At 40.2% G+C, this 10,531-nt stretch overlaps 1 protein-coding gene across 1 annotated transcript; it reads left to right on the plus strand.

Annotated features, from left to right (window-relative positions):
• The first annotated feature begins 2,421 nt into the window (after positions 1-2,421).
• Positions 2,422-8,282, plus strand: LOC115187677 (protein FAM8A1). Its single transcript, XM_029746670.1, has 5 exons — positions 2,422-2,944; positions 3,706-3,826; positions 5,156-5,279; positions 5,524-5,663; positions 5,880-8,282. Exons 1-5 carry the CDS (start codon positions 2,467-2,469, stop codon positions 6,022-6,024), a joined length of 1,008 nt encoding a protein of 335 aa, XP_029602530.1. The 5' UTR covers positions 2,422-2,466; the 3' UTR covers positions 6,025-8,282.
• Positions 8,283-10,531: the final 2,249 nt, after the last annotated feature.

Below are 10,531 nucleotides of genomic sequence, written 5' to 3' on the forward strand. Positions count from 1 at the left end.
TACATACATACACACACACACACACACACACACACACACACACACACACACACACACACACACACACACACACACACACACACACACACACACACATACATCCGGGAGGGTTTCTTGAAAACCAAGACCAACCTATTCCTCGAACATTGTGTTTGCTAAATGTATCAAGTATGCACATAACTATTGGATCAAAAAGCTCACACTGTCTTGCACACACTTTAAAATCAGCAGGGTTACAACTGAGGAGTAAATGTCATGGGGTCCCTTGGAATGCTGTTATTAGTCAAACACAAAAGGACAATCTATATGGAATGTGATGTCCTAGGTTACGTCCCAAATGGCACCCTATTTACTATATAGTGTACTACTTTTGTCCACAGCCCTATGGGTCCTGGTCATAAGTAGTGCACTATAACGGGAATAGTGCCATTTGAGGCAGACAAAGTATCAGAGTGGCTGGGGGGTGTATGGGGAGGTCTAGAGGGGAGGCCAAATCCCAGTTTAAGGTCTACGTTGTGACCTCTCCTCATCTGTAACAGGCTTATTGTTGTGGATGCAAAGACTTCATCCCAAATAGCAGCCAATTCCCGAATATAGTGCACTAATTTTGACTAGGGCCCATAGGGGGGCCCATAGGGCTCTGGTCAAAAGAAATGCACTAAATAGGGAATAGGGTGCCATTTAGGACACAGACACAGACTTCCAGTCTAAGCAAGTGCTCCTAATTCCTTTAATTAGGGCTTTCTGGGGCAGTAGGTTGGGGCCAAATTCTCCGAAAGATTTGGGGGTTTTAGTGAATGATTATGACCATGGGTGGTGGTCCTGCAGCAATCTGTCCTGATTAATGAAAAGCTGACCTAGCCAAGTTGAATAAGACCAAGGACACACACGCACATGTATGCACACACACGCACGCACACACACACACATTTGCACACACTCCTCTGACATTTTTGTTACTCTTTCACTCCATTTTCCCTTTTCTTCTCCTTGCTATATCCCCTGTCCACCCCTACTCAACTTACTATATCCCCTGTCCACCCCTACTCAACTTACTATATCCCCTGTCCAGCCCTACTCAACTTACTATATCCCCTGTCCACCCCTACTCAACTTACCAGTCCCCTGTCCACCCCTACTCAACTTACTATATCCCCTGTCCACCCCTACTCAACTTACCAGTCCCCTGTCCACCCCTACTCAACGTACCAGTCCCCTGTCCACCCCTACTCAACGTACCAGTCCCCTGTCCACCCCTACTCAACTTACCAGTCCCCTGTCCACCCCTACTCAACTTACCAGTCCCCTGTCCACCCCTACTCAACTTACCAGTCCCCTGTCCACCCCTACTCAACTTACCAGTCCCCTGTCCACCCCTACTCAACTTACCAGTCCCCTGTCCAGCCCTACTCAAGTTACCAGGCCCCTGTCCACCCCACTCAACTTACCAGTCCCCTGTATCATGAGAACACATTCAGGGACTTTCTATTACAATCTGACCTCCCAAAGAACGTCGGAACCCTGAGTGTCCGATTGTTACGGCTGAATAACCACATTGTTGTTAAGCTTACTTAGGGCAGTTCTTTGAAAATGGCCTTGTGCCTCAGATTTTTCTTTAGACGCTGTGGTAGTGGCAGGGGTCCTTTGAACAGATTTATTTTATTTTGAGGCGTCAAAGAACTGATTGGCAAGTTCTTGGAAATTACATGGCTAAGGAATTCTGAGATGAAGGCTGTAATGTAATTGAACTTATTAACTGTTTGCTTGCTGTAAAACATTAAGAAAAGCAGTAGTGGTGGAAATAGAGGGCATATCAGATACAATTTCACAATTCTCAAAGTGCAAAAAACACTGAGTGGCTAAATAGCCTACTATTGCTATATAAAATATACAGACAGTTGGAGATTTGCAGGACAAGGTGGTGCACACTGCACCCCCAGTCATCCATTGAAGGTGTGAGATGTAGGTCATTTCAAGGATATACCAGGCCTTAATGGAAGAAAGATCTCCTCTCTCTCTCTGGTTATTCTTTGGCAATGATCTGAAAACAGGATATGTGAAAATAATATGGCTATTAGTGATGGGTTTGGAACTAAAGACCATAGTCGAATTCATTGTGATTGGACTGAAGAACAGTCAATAATACTATCTGGTACAGAAGGCGAGTCAATGTATTTCCAATGCTCTGCGTCTTTCACTATAAGGGTAGCAGTGCTGCGCCCTAGTGGTACATAGAAGTGCACGGTGTTAATTTCGGCCAGGCTGGGAATGGGATGACGAAACTATTTTATTTATGAAATGTTGCTGTGAGTGATTGTTTTATCATCGATATTGTTTACCTCTTTGAATACAGCATACTCGCAAAATATTTGCAATTATTATCACAGTAATGATGTTATTCCAGAAATCGTATATTTTCTTCACGGAAATGGTAACACCATTCCGGATGTGACGTTGGCGTTAAACATGGCTGATTTGGAGAACACAAACAGACAAGTCGATAAGAAAAACATGTCTTTTAATATTAGAGAGAAGCTAGATATCGGCGAAAATATGCTGAAATTACGCCATCAAGACACTTCGGAAAGTGGAAAGGGCACTGTCGAAACACGTACAACCTCGGAGTACTGTGAAAAGTTGCAGGGGTGGATGTGGCAGTACTACACGGCATATGTGAACTGGCAAAGTTGGCTGGCAGTGTCTTCTCCGTATTTTGCACCGCAACCAGTGCAACCATTCACCGCACCCGTCTGGCCAGCGGATTTCCCTAATTTTGATGCCCAGAACTGGTACAATAATCCATTTGGACTCCCCTTATCGACGTATCCAACCGCCATCCCCGCGGCTGGACTTCCGCCTGGGGAAACGGCAGGGAGTGGTGCTGTGTCCACTTCAGTACCAGCGCAACAACAACCACAACAGAACGGCAATGCACAACGGCCAGGTAGCTAGCAGACAGATGTTGTTATTATTGTATCTGGTTAATGTGTCTACTATGATAACCTTAGCTATATAGCTAAACAAGTGTTTGAGATAAAGTAAAATGACAGGCCTGTTACAGTGATGAATTATGAAAATAGTGCCCTCTGTGGTCTGCTAAAGTTCAAACCATAGGCTCATCTGCTATAGTCCTGGGTTGCTAAAGACTCCCAACCTAGGCATATTAACATTTTTGAAACAAGGAATTTCCTCTTGAAAAACAATAACCGTCATCAATGAATGTGTTGGCGATGTCTGTGGCTCGTTTGGTAGAGCATGGTGCTTGCAGCACCAGGGTTGTGGGTTTGATCCCCATGGGGGACCAGTACAGAAAATCAATATGAAAATGTATTTACTCACGACTTTAAGATGCTCTGGATAAAAGCATCTGCTAAATCACTGGTTCCCAAACTTGGGGTCGGCAGGGGAGGCCGATAGATATTTTTGTAATTTTTTTGGTCACTCAAATATCACATGAATTCACATTAGACATGGCAAAAAATGGGAAAACCTTTAAACCTGGAAGATTTTCTCCACCAACGAGGAGTGTGAACAGCTTGTCATGAACATTGCTTGTGCCCATAGAAATAGACATGGCGTGTGCACACACAGGGGTGGCCCGGGATGTTCCCCAACGCTGGAAGGGGGGCCCCGAATGGAAAATGTTTGGTAACCCCTGGCGTCTGCTAAATGACTCAAATGTAAATGTGTTGTATGTGTTTGCAGGTCGAGAATACAGTATCCCCTCTCCTCTTCAAAGGTTCATGGCTGAAATGGTGGATTTCTTCATTCTGTTCTTCATCAAAGCAACCGTTATTCTCAGCATCATGCATCTGAGTGGGATGAAGTGAGTTTAGTTTAATACAAATGTTTCTGTTCTTCTATTCCCTATAGTGCATTCCTTTAGACCAGAGCTCTATTGGGGGCCCCTCTATGGGCCCCTGATCAAAAGTAGTGCATTACAGGGAATAGTATTTTATTTCAACATCCTAGAAATTGATTTGTTTTGCACTCCATCGGTGATGGTAAAGATTAGTCCAATGCATGCATACCTACTGTATATATAGTTATGATTGAAGAATCATTTGTGGCATGCATACCTACTGTATATATAGTTATGATTGAAGAATCATTTGTGGCATGCAGACCTACTGTATATATAGTTATGATTGAAGAATCATTTGTGGCATGCATACCTACTGTATATATAGTTATGATTGAAGAATCATTTGTGGCATGCATACCTACTGTATATATAGTTATGATTGAAGAATCATTTGTAGCATGCATACCTACTGTATATATAGTTATGATTGAAGAATCATTTGTGGCATGCATACCTACTGTATATATAGTTATGATTGAAGAATCATTTGTAGCATGCATAACTACTGTATATAGTCATGATTGAAGAATCATTTGTAGCATGCATACCTACTGTATATATATAGTCATGATTGAAGAATCATTTGTGGCATGCATAACTACTGTATATATATAGTCATGATTGAAGAATCATTTGTAGCATGCATACCTACTGTATATATATAGTCATGATTGAAGAATCATTTGTAGCATGCATACCTACTGTATATATATAGTCATGATTGAAGAATCATTTGTGGCATGCATAACTACTGTATATAGTCATGATTGAAGAATCATTTGTAGCATGCATACCTACTGTATATATATAGTCATGATTGAAGAATCATTTGTGGCATGCATAACTACTGTATATAGTCATGATTGAAGAATAATTTGTAGCATGCATACCTACTGTATATATATATAGTCATGATTGAAGAATCATTTGTAGCATGCATACCTACTGTATATATATAGTCATGATTGAAGAATCATTTGTGGCATGCATAACTACTGTATATAGTCATGATTGAAGAATCATTTGTAGCATGCATACCTACTGTATATATATAGTCATGATTGAAGAATCATTTGTAGCATGCATACCTACTGTATATATATAGTCATGATTGAAGAATCATTTGTAGCATGCATAACTACTGTATATAGTCATGATTGAAGAGTCATTTGTAGCATGCATACCTACTGTATATATATAGTCATGATTGAAGAATCATTTGTAGCATGCATACCTACTGTATATATATAGTCATGATTGAAGAATCATTTGTATTTTTCTTTCTTTCAGGGACATTTCCAAGTTTGCCATGCATTTCATTGTGGAGGAAATAGATGAAGACACTTCCATGGAGGAACTCCAGAAGATGATGCTGGTCGCCCTGGTCTACCGGATATTAGTGTGTTTCTATGAGGTCAGGTGACAAATCAAACTGCTACTATGAACAGAAATCACATAGAATGTTTTTATTTTCTGCTTAAATGTCTCTGGGCTGTGAAATGACCCTTGACTGTTTTTGTCCTGACGTTGCAGTGTGATTGTTTTTTTAACTCTTTGATATGGATTCTGTGTATTTTATCATGTTTCTCCTCTCTGTCTGCAAATACAAGTTCCCTCTGTTGATAGTAGGGTTTTATTGATTGATTGTCTCCTGTCAGATTGTGTGTATCTGGGGAGCAGGGGGTGCCACTCCAGGGAAGTTTCTCATTGGTCTCCGAGTGATCAGCTGTGATTCCTCCGTCCTGGTTCAACCCAACCGGGTCCTCGTGGTGCCTGCCACTAACGTCACTCTCTCTGCGTAAGTAGTGGATCACACCAACACCAACCCTCTCATCCATCCACGTGTTGTGAAATAATAAACCAGCTCATTTGGTTATTTGACACTTGATTTTTGAAGTGGTGATGAGGTGAAACATGACAATCTGACCATTAGATGAAGTCCCTTGAGGTTCTGCTCATCTGTTTCTATCATCTCCGTGACTTTCACACATCTTGTTCCTGTGTCCCTCTTCAGATCGACAGTCCGAGCCTTGAACAAAAACTTCTCCATTGCCTTCTTGTTCCCAGCCTTCATCACGGTCTTCTTCTTCCAACACAACAGGACTGTGTATGACATGGTGGCTGGCACTATCGTTGTCAAGCGCACCGGAGCCAGATGACCATTCTGATTGGTTAAGGCCAAGCTAAAGCCTGGCTGGGACCTGGCTTCTATTTTATTTGAAGAGGTACATGTTGCTCTCAACCCTGCAGTACAGAGGAGGCTGGTGAGGGGAGGACGTCTCATAATAATGGCTGGAGTGGAGTGAATGGAATGGTATCAAACACATGGAAACCATAAATTCCGTTCCATCCATTACAGTGAGTCCGTCCTCCGATTGAAAGTGACACCACTACTCCAGCACTAAGGCAGTCTAGTGTCACTAGGCTATGGGGAGACAACTGAACTGGGAACTACTCTGCAAAAACGATGAGGGGAGGCGAAAGCTCTGCATAAGCCTGAAGACAGAAAATACAGTATGACATCATCAGTATCTCGGTCCCTCTCACAGCTCTTGTATGTGACGTCAGAGTTTCTAGAACCATCTCTTGTTTCTCAACTACTGTACTCTGGTTGTTTTTCAGAGGAGGTATACGTTCTACCCTTTTAGATTTGTGCAATGGTAGTATGCAAATTAGCACCCGATCAGTTAGGAAGCACTGAGGAATCAACTTTTTTCAGGAAAGGTTATTAAATGTTTTAATTTAATTGCCTTGGGTTTTCAAAATTAATTAAATGAAAATGTAATCTCTAGGATGAGAAAGTGGAAGACGAGAGAATAGTTATTTAGTAGTTTTAGCCTATCAGCATATTGATGCAGTTTTATAATTTGGCTTATTTTAAGATATTGCTTGGTAACAATCCAACACTCCTAGAATCACAACATGCTAATAGTTTGGTTGACATTGCCCTCGCGTCTTATTGCACTATGGGTAGATTATTGTCTAATCATTATCTGGTTACAACTTGACACTTCTTTGGTTGTCATCAGACTATAAAATAGCTTTATTTTGGATCTGTTAACATAACAGAACACCTGGGCTGATTCAGTGTAGACTTTCAGTGTAGACTTTCACGTGTATTATCTCAATGCTCAAGAGGATATTTATTTAACCTTTATTTAACTAGGCAAGCCAGTTAAGAACAAATTCTTATTTACAAAGACGGCCTACCCTGGCCAAGCCCTAACACGGACGAAGCTGGGCCAATTGCGTGCTGCCCTATGGGACTCCCAATCACGGCCGGATGTGATACAGCCTGGAATCGAACCAGGGTCTGTAGTGACGCCTCTAGCACTGAGATGCAGTGCCTTAGACCGCTGCGTCACTCAGGAGCCCCATATGGCGTGTTTCAGTTGATATACTGTCTGATCTAACATGGAAAAACACATTTGTTACTTAGGACTGTATTTATGTTTGGCACTTCAGTCATAATTGAATCGTTCTCTAAATTATTCCTTAAACTTTGTAAAATGAAATACTTTACCAAATACCAGAAAGCTGGAGTGGCATGTTGTTCTCCATCACTTCATTAAGCAATTTGACCACAGCCTGCATTAATGAACTCAACAAGTATTAAGGGGTATGTTAATGGTTGGTCTAATCTTGTTGTCTAAATGTACCCATGACCACCAAACTTGTCACAATGTCCAATTTAGCCACGGAGATGAAAACATTTTGAGTGCTTCAAGCGGACCGTATTATGATTGTGTCTGTCAGTAAATACATCTACCATATGAGGTGCCAATAGGGTTTCAATTCTGGTTATTTCCCCCAAGCTTCCAGGTTTTCCAGAAATCCTAGTTTGAAGATTCCCGAATTCTGAAGGGAATAAGCAAGAAATCCGGAATCCTTTAGCCAGAATTTCTGGAAAAAACGGTGATTACCTCAGTATTGAGTCCAGATGTAGTATCACTTTTTCAGAATTAGATGTCGGCTAACTATGATTCTAATTTCTGTTTGTTGTTTTAAGTCCAAAGTGACAGGCTCACCTGTCTTCCTAACATGTTACCTTTCCATGGTTGTCATTTTAATATATTTGCCTTGATTATAGAATATAAGTACTACAGTATTGCTATACATTTGTTAAAGTACAGTAACAGTATAAAGAAAGTGGCCCGGTATAAAATGTAAGTCATTCAAAAACACTCTTAATTCAGTTACTAGGCTACATCTAATACCATGGGATGATAGTACAGTATTGATGTATATTATTAGCAATTTTATACATTAATTTATGAAATATGTTTGTGTACTAATTATTTTATTTTAGTAAATGAGCTTGGTGTATTAGTTGGAATTGTCAGCACATTTCGGGGTGAGTTTGCACTTTTTATGGATTTTAATTCACATTAATAAAACTTTATTGATCATTATTTTACAGAGAATGGGTTTCGCATTTCATGGACCAGTCATGGCAACTGTTCAATTTCCTTGTGTGATGATATCGATTTGTGCCAAAGCATTCTGTTATGAAGTGTAATCAACCCAACAATACCAAGACGTATTATACTGTGTGTGTGCTGGATCGCTCAGGGCGTCCCGAACGGTGCAGCCTATGGGCCCTGGTCACTGAGTGAACTATCCTGGCTAAATAAATCAATTGATTGACTAGAACCCTTGGCTAGTCCTGCCATGCAACAACACACAAGTGTTGCATTATTCCAGACCTGTCTACAGTTTTTTTGGTCTTGTGTCGACGTTGGATAAGATTTTACTCGGTCTTGACTCCACGTCGGACACTAGCTCGGTTTCCATCCAATTTACGACAGATTTTCATACAAATATTCTAAAATCCAAATAAAGGAAACATTTGCATTTTCCCATCAGTGGTGTTTCCACCAAACTGACTTTTTTGTATTTTTTGTATTAATTCATTTTTATATTTTGTATTTTTTACGTATTGTTTTTATTCATAATACACTATTATCAACTTACATCGCTACATCTAACATGTCTAACAAAACACAGGTATAACACAGGTATATAAAATATAAATAATTTTTAAAAACAGGCCTTGGACGTGCGCTCTAGTCAACTGTTCGAAGATACTTTGCGGGTAGTCTACATTTATGAAATTATTATGGATAAGATTGAGAATATTTTTAGTTGTCATACGGCAGTTAAGCATCGATCATCATGTCACCAGAATCAGACCCTCGATATTTATTAGAAAGGTGCATCCTTCACCACCCAGTTAAATTGGAAAGAACCGGGATGAACACTTTTTTTCTCCAAATTACTCACAGATCAATAGCGCTAGAGAGAACGTATTTTATGACAATGTATATGTCCTCTACTATTAGCAACTGTAATTTCGTTTCTAGAATAAATGACAAAAAATCTAATAGACCAAGAACGGAATTTCAGCAAAATTACGCAGCCTGGTCTCAGAGCATTTCGTATTATTCTGTACGTTGGCCGACGGGGCGGGAGAAACACAGTCTTGGGATGGAAGTAACAGCTGGCAAGAAGTGCACAATATCTGTCTTATTTCCATATTTCTGTTTAGTAATGCTTGTTACTTTCAACAAATGTACTATCAGCCATCATTTCATGTTTGTATCGAGTTCAATAATTCATGCTATAGGTTAAAAATGTATGAAAATGGACCACAATGTTGCGCAAACACAACAATTTGCCATACAATATGAATCAGACTAAAATGGATCACATAACAGCTATATTAACCATCATTTTCTCATCTCACTTTAATGGGAATCTAGTAAGATATCTCTCTCTCCATTTTCCATGACTATTCATGCTAAGCCAATCAGGTGCACTCCAGCTGTCCTTGTCATGCACACTCCCCGTGTCTTGATAGAATAAACGTTTTTATTATTTTCACAAACTCATCAGGCTTATCACATTTTCATGGCTTGACACAAGGTAATTAACCCCTAGAATCATAAAAATATATATTTTTAATAACCCCTAACCTGTCGATAAAAGCTTATGTGAGAAGCTGATTCATCAAGTCAATTGATTAAGGCATAATTCTAATGACATCATATAGAATTTTGGAACATTCAGTCACTTGTTGATATTTCGCATTATAAAAGCAACATCAACTAGAGAAGACAATGGCCTGTGTTAAAACATTTACCCAATTTTATTCCAGGTCATCCGTTAACATTGTGTTACTTTCGTCCCACCCATCTCTCCTGTAACTTCTCCCAGGCTAATGCCGCGTTCAAAAGAACTGGGAACTCAGAAATCTCTAACTACCGACTCAGTGGGACAACAAAAAAAAACTATCCCCGACTGGGAAAAATAGTTTTGAACGGTCATCCAACACAGAATTTCAATTCGGGAATTCGGGCCCCTTTCCAGAGCTCCAACTTTCTGACCTGAAGATCATGATTTGACCTTGTATTTTTCAGAGTTCCACAACGCAACACAACACCCATGAATAGCTAGCATGATACTTGAAACCTATGCTGTCATTTAGTCACTAGAGGGGTTAAGAAAATTACGTATGTTAGGAACCTTGAACAACTTAACACAACTCTACAGCTCAAAACCACTTTTTGTTGATAACTTAGAAAAACATGGTCGAACTGGGCTGTTTTTTGTTGTTGCAGGGAGCTCGTCCTCCGCATTAGGTACATGCTTCTATCTTATCTGAGA

The sequence above is a fragment of the Salmo trutta genome, unplaced genomic scaffold, assembly GCF_901001165.1.
Source record: "Salmo trutta unplaced genomic scaffold, fSalTru1.1, whole genome shotgun sequence".
Classification (NCBI taxonomy): Eukaryota; Metazoa; Chordata; class Actinopteri; order Salmoniformes; family Salmonidae; genus Salmo; species Salmo trutta.

Bases quoted from the DNA above. Each gene is read 5' to 3' on its own strand.
- LOC115187677 (XM_029746670.1), top strand. From the start codon at position 2,467: ATGGCTGATTTGGAGAACACAAACAGACAAGTCGATAAGAAAAACATG. The intron at 2,945-3,705 runs GTAGCTAGCAGA...ATGTGTTTGCAG, and splicing joins CGGCAATGCACAACGGCCAG to GTCGAGAATACAGTATCCCC. The intron at 5,280-5,523 runs GTCAGGTGACAA...GTCTCCTGTCAG, and splicing joins TATTAGTGTGTTTCTATGAG to ATTGTGTGTATCTGGGGAGC.